At 36.0% G+C, this 17,235-nt stretch overlaps 1 protein-coding gene across 2 annotated transcripts in view; it reads right to left on the minus strand.

The window, feature by feature from the left end:
- Positions 1-310: 310 nt before the first annotated feature.
- The window catches only part of LOC309672823 (neurabin-1-like), a 43,241-nt gene continuing 26,316 nt past the window's right edge, over positions 311-17,235 (minus strand). The window contains exons 13-17 of one of the 2 annotated variants that reach the window (XM_082484427.1): positions 16,119-16,206; positions 14,813-14,884; positions 14,058-14,253; positions 3,226-3,414; positions 311-1,851 (exon numbers count right to left, since the gene is read on the minus strand). In XM_082484427.1, coding sequence (XP_082340553.1) covers positions 1,684-1,851; positions 3,226-3,414; positions 14,058-14,253; positions 14,813-14,884; positions 16,119-16,206 — 713 coding nt within the window. In that variant the 3' untranslated portion in view covers positions 311-1,683. The remainder of the gene's footprint in view (positions 1,852-3,225; positions 3,415-14,057; positions 14,254-14,812; positions 14,885-16,118; positions 16,207-17,235) is intronic. The other variant, XM_082484426.1, reaches the window with a different exon arrangement.

Below are 17,235 nucleotides of genomic sequence, written 5' to 3' on the forward strand. Positions count from 1 at the left end.
ACATTCAGTTCAGTGGGCTCAAAGGAAAAAGGTAATACATGGTTATATCGATATGAACTGTTCTAGCTGAAAGCACTTAACTGAGAAATAAACTTCCTTGACTGAATTGATTGAACGGTGGCTTTACATGTGTGGTCCTTTTAATTCCCTTCTCTTTTATCAGTAGGGCGGCATTCCTGTCTGGCTCAAGGTCAGTAAGTTTGGAGTACAAACCCAAAGCTACTGGAAACAAAGTAAATAAGTTAAATTTTGAACAAAGAATTGTTTCTTAACGCACAAAACTGAAAATAGAACCTCTTTTTAAAAGTAATTATTACCAAGATTTTCAAACTTTATTTTGGAAATGCATAGTGCGCAGAAGCATTTCCACACAGTCCTTTTGCTGAAATTTGTAAGACATTTATACAAAAAAATAACAACTGTGAAACACCAACAGTGAAGTTCATTCATTTAATTAAAATGAAAAAGAGTCCATAGATTTAAAGGAGAACTTGGTCCACATAAATGAATTATGTAAGTGTTGTTCTAGTCCATTCTATGGTGGAATTGCTATTTAAGCTAGTCTATGCTTCTGGAATAATCTAATTAAAGGAAGTGCTGTTGTATAGTATGTCTAGAAAATGGTATGTAAATATACAAAACACCAATTCATGTTCTAAACTATTCTGAGAATCAAATCCTCCTTTAAAGAGAAATAATCTGTAGTCTACAATCGAACATTTAAATACAATGCAGAAACCCAGTGCTTCGGTGATAATTTTTCCTACAAATCTTCCCTCAGTATTTTAAGTTTGAAAAACAGTACAGTTTAAAATTAGCAAATATATAAATTTGGTCCACAAAAATCTTGTAGCAGGTAGAAAAGAGAAATACATGTATTGCAAATTGATCTTATTCATAGCATAAATCTATAAAACTATGCATCATTTAGGAAAAATAGGTTAAAAAAGATCTTATTTATAGGTTTAAACCTTGTCCCAACACCATACGGGCAGTGTACAGAAAACCTAATATTATGCTTAGTATATGTAGTTTGTGAAAACTACTTAATATTTCTCATTATTTTCTCAGTAAATTGCAACACATAGAATTCGAAAACAATGTGCTACTACACTGAACTTTGAATGAAAATCCCAGAAATACAAGAATTTAAACAAAATAATCCATAAATTTGAAATACATGCTTTCTTTTTAAATTAATTTGACATTACCGTTTTCTTAAACTTAATTTTTACTATACATCTTTAGTGGCAACAGATAAACAGACTGTCACAGACTCAATTTGTTGGCAGGATTTTTCTATTGTCCCTCTATCAGATTCAACGCTATCAAATACTAGTTGACTAATATTGGAATGATTTTTAGTACAGTATTCTACTTTTCACAAACATCAATTTCAATGAAAAGGGCATATGAGGTCTCAGAAGCACAAATATTACTTAAGGCAGAAAGTTAAATTATTGTCTATTAGTACAGGCAGAGTCAACTAGGAATAAAAAACCTGGAAACGTTATTTCAATTTATTGGGTTGTAATGGGGAGAGACCATAATTAAAACATAAAAAACCACCTATGTTAAACAACTGTTGCTCTTTCCCTCCTCCCTCAATTGTACAATTATATACAAATCTGCTGAACTTCCTCAAGATGAAGCAAGTCTGCGCTAAAATAAAACAGGGTCATTTTAGCAGCTCGATTCAAGAGTGGCTACCACTCTGCCAGTCTTGCGAACTTCTCTCTCCTTCTTTTGAACCTTTTCCTTCTGCTTTTCCAGTTTTTCTTGTGTTTTTCTAATATCCTTAATTTTTTTCTTTATTGTTGATCGGTCATTTTGACTGGAAACTCCCAAAGCCTTTGAGGGGGGGGAAAAAAAAGAAAAGAAAATACCCCATCATTAGTTTTCCCAACAGCACTGTCAGCAGTGCTTCTGCATGAACAGTTTAAGAAAGTGTTATTCATTTTGCTGCAAGATAGTCTGCTTTTTGAAAAATAAGGACCTAAGTCCTCAAAAGCATTGTAAACGATCATCTGGGTTACAAGGTAAGTAAGGAAACAAGGGCCTACTCTTGTTCGGTTGTGAAATAACTTCTTGTTGCATTTTACAAACACATAGACACCTGAGAATTTCCAGCAAATAGCATAATAAGTAGTAGTCTCAAAATACTTTTCTAGTTCTTCTTATACAAGAGGAATTTATATTTAGTTACTACTTTTTAATATTAAGGCTTTTAAAGTGTATTATTAAAAAGTGTATTCAGTGAGTAAATGGTACACCGGGATTTTTGATCAGCAGGTGGCAGTACTCGATTCCAAGTTACAGACGGCACTCACTCACCCTCTATGGAACTCCGAATTAAGTGTAAATCAAGCTTTAAGCATCAATATCTAAAGTTCCCTGAATAAAGACAGTAATTTGACAGACCAGTAACAGGTATTTCCTCTGCGTCCAAGGAAAAATTTATTTAACAAGATACAGGACATTGTGTTGTACGTCTATTCTAAAACGCATGTGCATTTTGGAGACTGAAGACACCTTTTTTCCCCTCCCTAACACACTCAAATCCTACTATTGATCATTAACAATGATTTGCCTTATTCCAGAATAGATGCATGAATCTCATTTTAGTCACACATCTTGCCTGTCCAAAATGCAGTCTGGTAATCTAATGAGAAAGAAAAACTGAAAGAGTTTACTAGCACTAGAAGAGATACATACCATGCAGCTTCCAGAGGTAAAACAGCAAGAAAAGACTCAAAGAATTAGAATAGATTTTTTCAGCAGGACTAAAAACCAAACACATTTAAAAGGTCACCAGATAGGATTTTAGCCTTCCCATTTGAAGAGACGTGGAAGGAACAAATTTCTAAAACTGGATCCTGCAATTCCATGCATTTGAATTGGCTGGATCTTGTTTTGATATGACCTTATGCTGAGATTGATGATAGACGTAGCAAGCTCCTTTGGCAAATTATGCTTACTTTGATTTCCTCAAGATGCAAACAAGGAAGAAATACTAGGTATTTTTCTGATTAAAACCAGCTTGTCTTTAAGCGTACAATGAATTACTAAGTTCTCATCTAACTGTATAGTCTCCAAGTATTTCAAAAGCAAAACTCTATCCCTTAAAAAGCCATGAAAATGGCAAAATAGACTCTGTAGGTTACTATGTCTGAATACGCAGTGAAATTTATACAGTTACAAATCTATCCTGGGATATTCACATACCTTTAACTTGTCACTGTCGAGCTGCATTAACTGCTGTCCATCTATGTTCATAGCTGTGAACTCTGTAATATACTGCTCCATATTCATTCCCATTAACCAGTGGCATACTTGCTGGGTGGTCCATTCCGAAATAGGTCTACTGTGCCATTGATTTTGCTTTCCTGTTGTTGTAAATTCATCATCTAATGCCTAACCAATTGAGAAAAGTCATCGTAAGCAATGTTTTACTTGACTATATGCTGAATTTGAGTTGCCAATTGAGTTTGATTAACAAAATGCATTATTAAATGTACTCTAGCTCCAAAGGACTTAAAGTTCTTGAGATCACAGTTCATAGTCGGTTTGCCTAGGAGTTTGCTATAAAGAAGAAGACACCACAACATTCAACACAAACTAAGTCAGAAATAGAGAACATAAAAGGTTTCTATAAGAAATTATATAGCAAAGCATTTGCTTAAATTTGATTTATCCTAACAACAAACAAGCTTCCTCAGTTAGTTGGTTAAGGTAGCTCACTCCTAATGTTAAGATACTGCCTGACACAGCATCAAGACGACTCAAGTAGCACTTCAACTGTATTATTGATTACTGTTACGTGCAGGAAATGCACAAGAAAGGCAGTTCTAGTAGTCAGTAGTACTGGTGACAGTTCCAGATAAAGTTTTACTAAATTTGGTGCATTTCTAAAAAGAGAGGACTGTTTATTATTTCATCTAATGCCATCACATCAACATTTTAAAGGGTCTGCCTAGTAGAAGACCATTTCAAAAACATAAGAGCTTGTAGCTTTCCACTGAAAATACACTTTGCCAGCTCACAGAGCTTTTGAAGCTCCCCGCTTCAATTTCAGTTGGCTTCTGAGGGGAAAAAGGTACTGCTGTTCATCCTGAAGCCCTCTATTACTTCATCACAAAAGAAAAGCTACATAAAATAGAGCTCGATGTCTGTACAGAAGAAATTCTAGTGTGATACTCGAATCAGTAACATCAGAGTTACCTGAAATTTTATTAACTACCCAAAATGATCTCTCACTAGCTCATGATTAGAGTACAGGCTGCATTTGACTTGCAGACTGCTCCCTTAGGCAGCTTCCACTGCTTATCAAAGATATCTCCGAAACAGCAGAAAGTATACCCACTTTTTCCAGGAAGCCTTACTCGTGTCATTTAGAAAGAGAAAAACACAGAAATAAACATCTTTCTAGTGATGGATTTGAGACATGACCCTGTAAGTTTCAGGTGAATAACTACAGATCCCAACCAGAGGGATCTCACAAAGTCCAGAAACCCTTGTTGGAAAATTTGGGAGTTGATTGAATATAACAAAATAATTCTGGTGATTGCAAGTGAAACATAGCGAGACGTAGGCCTGTCATACAATCCAGTCATACAGTAAACTGGATCTGAGAGCGCAACAAGGAACACACATCTGAGGAGAAACAAATAACAATTTTAAATTTTTGATGTGTCAGAGGACTACACGTGATTAGAAAAGGTTTTGCTTTCCCTGGTCTGTGAAACAAAGGACAGTGGTTACAGTAGGAAGTAGTGCAGATAAATATGAACAAGCTTGTGGAGCAGAACAGTTTGTGCTGAGGTCCTAGAATCCATACAAGCATTTCAAAGGATTTTCACTTCCAAATAGCTCTAGTCTGTTCACACAGACTCAATGGCCACTAGCAGCTGAAATGCACCAGGAACACTGTTGGAGCACATCTGACTTGATTTCCAAGATGAATCAAAGTAAGGCAAGTGGGGACAATCAGGAGTTTTACTTCAAAAATAAACTCCTAATCCAAATTAAAATGCTTACGTAGATATAACAAGTGTGAACAACTTTCCTGATGTACAAAAGAAGAAGAGCAATTTTCACAAAATAACAGGAAAGGGCTCTAGAAGAGGTTTTGCTTGGAGTGCTCTATACGGCACCTGTATCAAGACAACCGGGCCATAGTGAGTTTTCTATCCAGGCTATCAAGCTTGAGATCCTTCATACAGAGAAAGAAGATTCATTGTATAAATTAATAAAGGAATTTCAAACTCCTGTTTATTTTAAATCATTTTAGATAACAGTACTCCTCAATCTCATATTGTAATACAAAATATATTGGTAACTTTTTATTTTGTCTCATACTAGCAAGTGTTCATGAATAATACAAACAAAAAAGGGGAAGCTTTTTACATTTCACATTTGACCTGTATTCCACCCCCCTCCCCCACCTTTACACTGAGAAATGTGTAAAATGTTTTATTCCAGTTGGAACTCAGTCACTAGTTTTATTTAATCTGTGCTAGCCATGCAAAAACTTCAGTTCTGTAATTTCAGAGTATAAGTACTCAAAGAAGGTGTACTCCTGTCAAACGAAGAGGCCCAGATTAATTAATTTCACCAGGGGAATGCAGTCCCCTGACAGAATTTTGGGAGCTCTCTGCACCAGTTCCTCCAAGCAGCACAGATTAGAGCAGCTAGTAGACACTGCTGCAGAGGAGTCCTCCAGACTGTGCTACTGATTCCAAACTGGGCTTTCAGCATCATCAGTTGCTAACAAACTCCTCCTCCTACTTCATATTGGTGAAGACACAATGCTAAACCCCGACCATGCTGTACCAAAAGCTGAATCTGTGTTAACACACTTAGATGTCATCTCCTCACAGAAGTGAAGGTGAACAGGAAGATATTTAATCCTGTATAATTTGAAGATTTCACTACTGCACAAGTGAAAAACACAGCTTTATTTTTTCAGAATATCAACAGGAAAGTAAAGTGTAGAAGAATAAGAGGAAGAACACTGATTTCTGAGTAATGCTTATTGGTTGTTAAATAACACCTCTACATCTTCCCCCCCCCCCAATTGTTTACCATCCCTCCAGAGGCATAGGGACTGTCTCAAGTTGTTTGTACATCAGAATTACAGTCCCCAAAACAGCCACCACACACACACGATCAGCTGCAAATTCGGAAAGCAGAACTAAAACTACTTATAAGGCATGAAGCACGCAAAACCATGTACTCCTGCATAAAAACACAGGTGATTCAGAAAGCAAGTACAGAAGTATCGAAGGCTCTAAAGATAAAAATACAAAACCCAAGGAAACACCAATGCCATCACCATGTAATAGATTAAAAACTTCAGAAGGGTAGGAGGGATTACCAGCCAGCTTGCTAACCAACTAGGAGCGGAGGTGCCTTTGCTGTGACTAGCTGACTGCTAACAACTTAACTCTCACCATGCAGTCGCTTCCCCAAACTGCCTGCGAGTACCTGCACAGCAGAGCTAGACTCTTCAGTGCTGCTCCCGTCTAGATTTCTAAGAGGTGTTTCCATCTCCTGTCTCCTAACAATTCCAAGATTTGTAGGGCAGCATGCAGTAGCCCAGTCCTCTGCAAGCAGTGGTTGTTACACTGGCTAGCATGATCCCTCCTAGGTATTTCTGAACCCATCCAAACAACAAGCACCAGGTAGAAATTCTACTTGCAAAGGGCTTAAGTTAAGGATTCGAAATATCCAAGATTGCTAAAATTGGTTACTTATTTTTTCCTAGACCTCAATGTATTGTACTACTAATTAAACCCCCCAAGAATAGAACTATCTGTTTTTCTTCACACATACTGCTTTCCAAAAGAGAAACCAGCTCAGTCTATTAATCATTATCCTCAGAACAGATCCTGATAATCAGTGTAATTACTGAAAAGGTACAAACAACTTTTTTCATTGGTCACATGCATAAGCAACATATGAACTGGAGAGAACACTAGAATCAGACTCATCTGTAACAAAAAAGGCTTAAGTCAGCACTTTACACGTGCACAATTAGTAATAGACAACTTTCGTTTGAGTTTTAGAACCAGAAACTGAAAGTTGTAACACTGATCAAAGAACGGTATTCAAGAAGATATTTAGCTTTGTTAAAATCTTATGACTTACACTGCTTGAAAGTTGTAGAAACACATATTCCATTCATGAACCATTCCATTCAAAACTACAGGGAGCGCTTGCAGTGATAGATATTAGTTGGAGTTCCTCTGGTTTTCATTAGATCTATCACTGTCATCTGACAAAAATCTGCACAAAATTAACCCACTACTGAAACCTGTGAACTAATTAGACGATTTTTGACGACCCAGATTTTTATGTTAGTGATTTCATATTTATAACATGTTTGTAAGACTGTTCTGACTTTATACATATTGCTGGAATATTTTAAGATTTTCACCAAAGCTGGTTTAAGATAGTGAATAGCAAACCCCAACATTCATGAGCCACCATTTAATTTTTTTTTTTTTTCCTCCAAACATTATCACTACCAGTTTGGCAAGCCCTCTAACTCATTTTTGGAAGACGACTATGTTCAGCTTTATAGACTAGGAGGAGTCATTAAAAGGATTTAATTTATAAAGACACCCATCAGTCAAACTCCAAATGAGAAAATATCTCAGAATGTTACCAAAGCGCAGCTTTAGGTTTCAGCCGTAGCCAAAGGAGTTAGTTCTCCAGGGGAACGAACACTGACTTTCAGGTATCTAGTTTCCACCAATGTATCAAAATGACTATGTTCTGCATTTTTTTTCCCCCTCATTTGTTTGTTTTTCTTTAGATTAAATTTTATGGTAAAACAAACCTTCACGGATGTGGAGGCAAGGTCAAAAATGCTGCAGTTTTCGTTCACCAGGAAGTTTCTTTAAATTAGTGGAACAGAAAGGTGTTACATTTAAAATTAAAAACTGCAATTTGATCAGACAGAGTTCATTCCAATTTTTATGGTACAACTAGGATCAGAACACAGAGGCTGATATAGCATCTCCTAGTCAGTGTCCTTAGTTCAGTAATAGCTTACGATTCTTTACAGTGCTCTTCAACATTCAAGTATGGAAACAGCTTCACACAAAACTGTTTCTATAAACATGCTGTAGTGTGAACAACAACATCAACAAGACACATATACACACTTTGAAACTCACCTCATTTGAAGAGAAGGTTAAAGTGTGTGAACGACCTGACAGATTTGGTTCTGTCACTAACCCTGAAAGTTCACAACTTGGCTTGCTATGGTATGTATCATCTATGACAATTCTACTCTGCAAACAAGTGGAAATAACGTTTTATTAACTCACTCCTTGAAAAGGCAGGTCATAAGGTGACATTCTAGTAATTTTGATTTTTGGTAAAAAAAAAAATAAAAAAATACTATGACTCAGTTATCTTTAGATCACATATGAAATGCACTCACTACATCAAGCATCTGATTTGTTTTGTTAGACTTCTGAATTCAAAAACACAGTAGCAAATTTAAAGCCTTATTCCAATAAAAGCACCTTGTGTGGAGAATCAGTCATAACCTGAAATGGTGTTAAAGTACACAAGGAAATACGTGTGGTTACCTTTTCAGCAGGCATACCACACTCAGTAAGCAGCAATTTAAAATTCATTTGGTGGAATTATTCATGCCGAGTTTGTATTCAACTGAAACCTACACAAGCACTATGACTGTGCTCCAGAAGGTGTTGTTCTGTTGGCGAGATAAAAATCAGTCCTAATTGTTTATGGTCATTAAGATTCCCATGGCACAGAAGTGCCCCCATAACTTAAAAAATTTCTGAAAGTGACAACTAGGTTTAGATTTCATAGTTGCCCACTATGGAACCACTGTAGTTGGCAGTGAAACAAACAGGCTGTCTTTGCCTGACATACCTTGAGAATTGGAATAGCAAGGAGCTTTCAGCAGCTTGCAGATCAGGGTATAATTAGTTCATGAATAGAGAATACAGAGCTTGCCTAAGGACAAGCTTTCCCAAGACTTTAAATTCTGCTTTAAGATACTGTATTATATTGTTGTTCATTGTAACAGCTTCAATGAGGGTGGTGAGACACTGGAACAGGTTGCCCCGAGAGGGGGTAGATGCCCCATCCCTGGAAACTTTTAAGGCCAGGCTGGACGCGACTCTGAGCAACCTGGTCTAGTTGGAAGATGTCCCTGCTTGTTGCAGGGGGGTTGGACGAGATGACCTTTAGAGGTCCCTTCCAACCCAAACTACTCTATGATTCAATTTTGAGGTGGCTGCATTTAAGGCACAGAATCACGTAATCTGAAAATAACCTTGATATGAAAAATACCACGTATAAGTAAAATATCTTTAGAAGAATTTTTATAATAAATGGACTGTATCAAGCTATGTAAAATCTTCTTTATAGTTAAAGTACCAAATAGTATAATCCCACTATATTAAAGCTGAACATTTCAGAAGTTAAACAATTACTCAGACATCTTTACAAAAATGGTTTAACATGTAAATCTACAGTAATTATGCAGTTTGACAGTTTGCAGTTTGGATAATTCATTTTCAAAACAAAATTCTTCTGAAAGAAAAGATTTTGACAAATTTATTCTTTTAATAAATGAATAAAATACTTTTTTTTTAAAACGTAGCAAAGTAAAATTCAGGTTAGAAATGTAAGAACTACCATATCGAAAGAATGTAAAATCTTCATAGCATTTACTGTTTACATTCAGTTATTACACTTAGTCTGTATTTAAAGGAAGCTTTTGGATCTGTATGCTTGCCTTAGCATCTAAAACCAGCAGGATCTAGGTTCAAATCTATCCAGCAGCCAGTACCTGTACAACCACAGGCAGGTCACCTGAGCAGCCTGTGACTCAAGCTGAAGACTATGAAAAAAAAAAACAAAACAGATGCTACACCTGGAAACTTCATAGCAGGCTTGGTAAGAAAATCCTTCCAAAGAATACTAATGTATCTATTTCCCAGAATATTTTCTAATTTCTGTTTCCAACTCAGATCCTGACCTCTATGTCATTTTTCTTTAGTAAGTGAAAAATAATTCTGCCAAAAGCATGCCACCTACTTTTGCCTTCTAAAATTTACTTCTCAGCACTACTGTTTACTGCCTACAAACAGTAAGCAATTATTTACCATTGTTTTCTCTAATTTTCACTAAGTCTCTAATCAACTAGCTATACTTTGTAAGGATGCCATACCATATTCCTATATCCAGAAATAATCTGAGATCCTAAATTATGCTGATGTTAAAGACATTTTTCTTCAGTAACTTATGCTCCAGTAAGAGAACTATGTTTTTGCAGTTGTCTTCATTGAGCACTTCTGTATTTGTGTTCTGATTTCAGTTTAGCCTGAACTCTAAATTTGCTACATTATTCTGTTTTTGTTTTGGTGGTGGATACTTGATCTTTGCATTCCCCTTTACCCTAAATTACTGATACGCATTTCCAGTCTTAACGAAAAAATAAGAAAAAAGTATAAAAAAAATAACACAAAAAACAAGAACACCTCCCCCCCCCCCCCACACACACACCACCCCCCAACAAACAAAAAAACCCAGCCACAACTTGAGTTTTCCTGCTACCTTTTCATGGAGTGTGGTACTGCATACGACTGAAAAATGGTGTTCTATTTACCATGCAGATTATTTTATTTATTACCTTATATTTTAGGGACTTTTTCAGTCTTTTAGATGTAAAAACTATTAACAGAAACAACAAAATACTCTGTCCATCAACCTATCCTCAAATTAATTCCGACACAAACTGAAAATCTATTTAGGAACTTTTCCATTAGCTGCCCTCAGTTCACTCTTTCTACCTTTGCAGAGAAATGGAGAGCAATTCGGAAACAAAATTGGACAAAAAAAAAAAAAAAAAAAGACAGGATGATACTTGAGCAAAATATTTAATGAGGCCTTAGACAAAATACGAAGAAAACATAGCCAAAAGTAAAGCATCTCAGCACCAGTTGTAATGTTTTCTCCTCCCTCTGCTCCTTTTAGGTTTAAAGAAGTTGTAATTTTCTTTTAAATGTTTAGAGCCAGTTGCAAATATTTTTGATTCTTGAAGAACACAGAATTTGGATAGGAGAGGTTTTATAGGTATGCTTCCTCAGATTTAAGTTACTAGGATACACCATGGTGTTCTTCCTTGCAATGAAAATGAAACACTGCATACAAGCTTACAGAAGCTAAATAACGCTCTGGAAAATAATGACTATGAATGGCATGCATGTGTCTGTATTGTATCAGAGAACAGGGCTAAATCAAGGGGCAGATTATGTAAAGGGAGTAATTTAAGAACTGTGTAATTTAGAGATCTCATAAGGCTAAACAGTCTGCAAACACTCAGATCACAGGATTTTGGTTCTTGTTTTTCTAGTTTTCACAAGCAACAAGAAGTTGATTCATTACTTTGCCAAACTATAAGTTGAAGACTAACTTCAGTATCATTTAAGAAAATAAAATCCTTCTAGGTACAGTAATTTATAGAGGCAAATTTTGCAGAAACAGAAAACTTAAAATATAATTATATTCCTTACACCATCAATATTAAAACAACTACAGAAATTATACACAATGCGAAAGACTCAGATTTTTAAATTACAGAGTTCTTATTTTAGGGTTTCTACTTTTACCTGCTCTTTAAGAAATGCTTTCACCTGATCATTTGGGATACTACAGACATAAGAGCAATAAATATTATGGAGTTAACATCAGGAAAAAGGAGTATTCTTTCCTTAAATTCTCAGAAGATTATTTAGTCTCTGCTGTTATGTTGTTTTAGTAACAAGACTCTGCTGAGTGGTCAAGCACATTTCTTTCTCAGTTTTAATGTCTTTTCATAGTGAGGTTTACCAGCCAAAGCCTTGTTATTGTAGTGCAAACTTAATGATCAACTGCAGGTTAAGATCTACAAAGATTAGTCATTCCAAGCAGTAGCTACTGTCACATTACCACCTTTATAAAAGACCCCAAACGTTGCAAAGTAAAAACAGCCTGACTTTGGAGAGGCCGAGTATGATTTTAGGATCAATTAATGCATGAGAATCTGTTCTTTCACAGGGTCAGCTTTCTACTATTTCACAAAGCAGGCATATAGCTGAAGACTTGTATGTTCTTCCAGCTGCTGGTTTGCAACCGGCACTAAGGAAATGAGAAGAACAGCAAGCAGCAATTACATACTGGAGCATGAGACAGAAACAAAAAATAAAACAGTAGGCAGAAACCAGCTGGAAGGTTAAAGTGATAATCAACTCAGACAAAGTATACAATGATGAGAAGAAAATGCTATGATTTCAGGGCAATGTGGAAAGGAAAAGAGAACCCAATCTGTTAAGATCTATACCTTTTTGATTGCCAAAAACCCCATCTATATAAACACATTAAGGGGTGCTTAAGCACATTATGGGTGCTTATAGTAGAAATGCACCAGTGGGACTTTTACTATGCTCAGAAAAATTACCTGAATCAGACAGAAAGGAGGAATGAAGAGAGGAAGAACAGGTTCTTCTGAACCAATGACTTTGAAAGCTAAACCACTGAATTTTTATCTATACAGAAAACATCTTGATAGCTTTGTTGCAGCCTGTTAAGAGACCAACCACGCGCTCCTATGTAATCAAAACTGGACTGAAGTGTCTGCATACTCCCTTCAACATGAATCTTGCAGTCCCAAGATCCTTGGGTTATTTACAGAAACATCTTTTGGCCACTACATGCTTCAACAGAAGCAAACAATACAGGAGCTATAAATACCCATGACTGACACACACTGGACAGTAACGAGTCATTCCACTTCAGAGATTTAAAAGTCCCTACTCTTAGGTTTCTGTGTTATAGTAAGTTATTGTATGGTTCTAACACCACTTTATATATATATATTTTTTTTTTTTTTTTTTTTTTTTTTTACAAACTATGTATGCATACAGCTTAATTATGTCACAGGGACTGTAAATTCACACTAAGAAAACAGAAAGTAATTTAAAAAAAATGTATTATAACAGCATTTTAGTGCAATCAACATCTGGAAGTGTGGAAAACCAACGTCTTGTTATCTGCCATCTATGCAAAGTATCAGTGACTTCATGGACTACAACCCGGCAAGTTTCTCTTCTAGATTTGTAACTCATTTCTCTCTAATAACACATAAAAGGAAAAGGAAAAAGTGAAAGGGTGTTTTAGACAACCAAAGTGAAGAAAAAGTGTGAAACTCAAGAATAAACCTATCTTATGAGGTTACTCAAATAGCTACAATTTTGAAGCTGACAAAATCCAAAGGAAACAAGAATGAAGGTAAATTAATAAGACTGTTACTGACAGTCTTACATTGAAACAGGTTTTCACAAAATATTTAGACAGCGCACACATTAAATTTCTTACTTTTTGCAGCCATTTCTTTCAATTAGTTTAAACTGTAAAGATGGTAACGTTATGGTTATAAAATGAACTGTGTAGCCTCACTCTTAAGATCTGGTTAAAAGGCTTTTAATTATTAGAACATTACCATTACCAATTAGCAGTTTCCTAGAAGAGACAGATGTGTCTCGACCTTCAATACTAAATTTGTTAATGAAAAACAGGATGCCATCTTCATCCACCTCTCTGGTACTCCACTCCTACATACCAGTATGGTAAGAACTGGGAAGCTGACCTCTACTTATGTAAATTTCCTCCAAGTATTAGACTGTATTAGACAGGGAAACAGATTTGGCTTTTAAGAGTACATTGTCCTAAAGCTAGCATCACTTTTAGCAGTATAAACCAGTAAAAAAACATACCCTGTGATTGTTCCTTAGATACTACTTTAGCCTGAACAGCCTCCACTGATGCTTCAACTGAACAGGAGGGAATGGGAACACTCACGCAGTCTCTGCTTGTGAGGGCTGTAAAGTCTCAAACTTCTGCACCAATGTTTGTAAGAGGTAATGTGGTCAAGGACTATGTCATCAAGCTTCCACATACCAAGCACTGATGTTTTTACTTTATCAAGATGCAATGCTTAAATATTCAAAGCACAAATTAGTCATCTTTACCTTGCTTCTGTTCTTCTCTTGACCGTGTTCACAATTGTCCTGCCCGCTCTGAGTAACGTGCAGGCTGCTACTAGAAATCTGAGGTTCTTTGTGGCTGTCTCCAAACCAAGAGAAGGGCATGCAAGTAGGAACAGGGGAATCTGAATCTGATGCTGACAGATTATTGCCAGAGTCATCCAACAGTTCTCGGGAACCTCTGAAATAAGTATATTAAATTGTGTTTAAACAACAGCAGCAAAAAAACCCACCCCACCTCCCAAACAACAAACTCAAACCACACACCACTCATTTTTATCCCTTTCACAGCACAATTGATATTTAAAATGAAACTGATACTTGCCTTTAAATATCCACGCAAAATAATTTGAGTTACTGAACAACACAAATTTAAGAGCTTTTGTGATATGTCACACAACAATTTAACAATTTCAAATAACTTGCTAATTTAATTTACTCAACATTCATCTTCCCAAGCAAAACATAGTTTTTCTATTTAAGATGGAGTACAACATGTTAATCCTATGAGCCACTTTAAAATGTAACACTGTTTTACTGTTTCCTCTATACTATTCAACATATTTTCTTATGAGAGTAGAAGCTCACCTCCACATCCTTATATTGATCTTCATAGAATTTTACCACTGTTATACTTGAATGTACATTAAGGTCAAACAGCAGTGATAGTTTTAAAGAAATTCTTAGGTTAAATATTTTAGGAATGCAGGATATATGTGTTAAACAAACAAAACAACTACCTGCTATCCAGAGAGCCTCTTAGATTTTCTTTTTCTTGTTTCTTGCCCTTGCCCCCAGATTTCCGTAATCCACTGAAGTGAAAAAACACAATTTTTATAAAGTGTTTACATTTACACAGTGCAAGGTTTTTTAAACCAGCAAGCTAGTCTTTACACTGATTTCAACAGTTACAAAAAGCCATGTGTATGTTGCTACACAGAGCATGATTTTACAGATTACACATGCGATTAGAAAAGTACTGTGATTCATATTTTATTTAAGAACCATGACAGAATTATGAAAGTACCTTTCAAAGACCACATATAATTAAAATAAACACAGAAAATGCCCAAAGAAACTTAGCATATAGTGGATACAACCAAGAGGAAGAACACAGTTCTACTGCTATATAAATGTCCATATGCAATGCAGAGTGACTTGAAATAAGTCACTATGTTATCCGTGTGCGAAATAAGCTATCGTTTTTGTTATCACACACACAGAATCATCAGAGTTGGAAGGGACCTCTAGAGATCATCTAGTCCAACTCCCCTGCTAAAGCAGGATTGCCCAGAGCACATTACTCAGGACTGCATCCAGGCGGGTCTTGAAAATCTCCAGGGAAGGGGACTCCACAACCTCCCTGGGCAGCCTGTGCCAGTGCTCTGTTATATATTATGATTTATTTGTTGCAGTACCAGTCTTGAGTCTTTGATGTTAGCTAGCTTCAAAAAGCTTTATACCTGGCTCCAAAGGAGCAAGGCTTATTGCAAAATTTAGCAACTCTTCTCTCAAATCCCCAGACTTCAGTTACCACACTGCATTTCCAGATAATATGCAGCTTGTACTTTTGTTTTACCCCAGTCGCAATCCTGCCTCCAAGGAACAGTTCAGTAATCAGCTACTATAGCCAAACCCTAGGTAATGACATCTCTACTGCAGAAGGAATTAAGGCAAGACAGTTATCTATTTTAGACTGTAACACCAGCAGGATGTAAGATTAGAGTCTAGGCTCCGACAATATTTTGGCATAAAACTATGCATGGATTTGCAATTTAATTCATAGAGAAATTCTGCATTCAGAGAAAAACTGAAAAACCCCAAGAAATTCTTTGAGGGGAAAAAAGTACAGATAAATAAAATCAAAATGTGGTGGGAACATGAATGCAACATTACAAGGTCAAGAGGAAAAGGACTGCGTCCAGTGGTGTTGCTATGAAGTAGCATTACTGGATGTCATACTTTTGGAGAATATCATGTTCTCTAAATAAAAAAAAAGTAACCTGAAAAGCATTTATTTCCAAATGAACACAAGTAAAGTCTTACCCAAAATCTGGAAATCTCCTTTTAGACTTCCCTGATGATGTTCCTTCATTTGTTTCTACTGTCTTGTCTTCATTTTTCTTTTCTTCTGCTTTTCATAGAGGGTTGAAAAATAAAAATGTTATTCTAAAAATACTTGCAAGTTTCAAGTACTTATGATGATGGTTCTAAGTAAATAAGATACTAAAACCTGGGTAACAGTGTTAAAATTCACATTCACACATGCAGACGCTAGCTGAAAATAGTACAGCCATATCAACGTAAGTTATTCTCTATTGCATCTTCCCATTGTCTAGGGATTGAAAAATGGCACAGTTGCTTATGACTGATCAAAATACTGCTTTTGATAAACAGTAATTCTATACTGTCTACAGAAAGATAAAACTTACCACAGTGCTTTGCTTTGATGAGTTACAAACAAAAGATAGTTTAAGATGGGTTTAGAAAAAAGTACCTCTTTCTATTGCAAAATGTTAACTTCAAAATACATCAATGAGATAACCAATACAAGATGCATGAAAGAAACTCAGTTTTAATGCAACACTTGAGCAAACACAGCATTTAATCATCCTTTTTTATGCTTGAAGTATTCTAAGATAATCCTTTTGCGTTTTTTCTGGTTCAGCAGCTAGTCCAGGCTAGCTACTTGGAACACGGGCTACCTATGCAAGCTGCTACCTCCAGAAAGTGTGTCTAACCAACACGATAGCCAGTACCTGGAGACCAGACAGATCCTAACAAGCTGAGTTTCTTGGAAACTGTATACAAACTGTGAGTATTCTAAAGAAATAATTGGGACTTTAAAGCTCCTCCAAGACTGTGGTACTTTCAAGACTGGAATACAACCTGCTAGGATCCAATTTTTCACCAGAGGGAGCATGTTCCATTCCAACTGCTCAATTATTAGGTGAAATTAAGTTAGAAACATCACACTACCTCTTCCCATGCACTGTGACAGATTACTACAAGTCTTGAACATATTTCCTTTTAAATTCTTAGGCTACTAGATTTTTTTTTTTTTTTAAATAATTTAAATATGTTTTGTATTGCAAATCAGCCGTCTTATAACTAAGCTGCCTATGAAGGAGATGCAGCCTGATAGCCTGATTTTTGTGAGACA

This window comes from Vanellus vanellus (genome assembly GCF_965231255.1).
Source record: "Vanellus vanellus genome assembly, chromosome: 5".
NCBI classification, from domain to species: Eukaryota; Metazoa; Chordata; class Aves; order Charadriiformes; family Charadriidae; genus Vanellus; species Vanellus vanellus.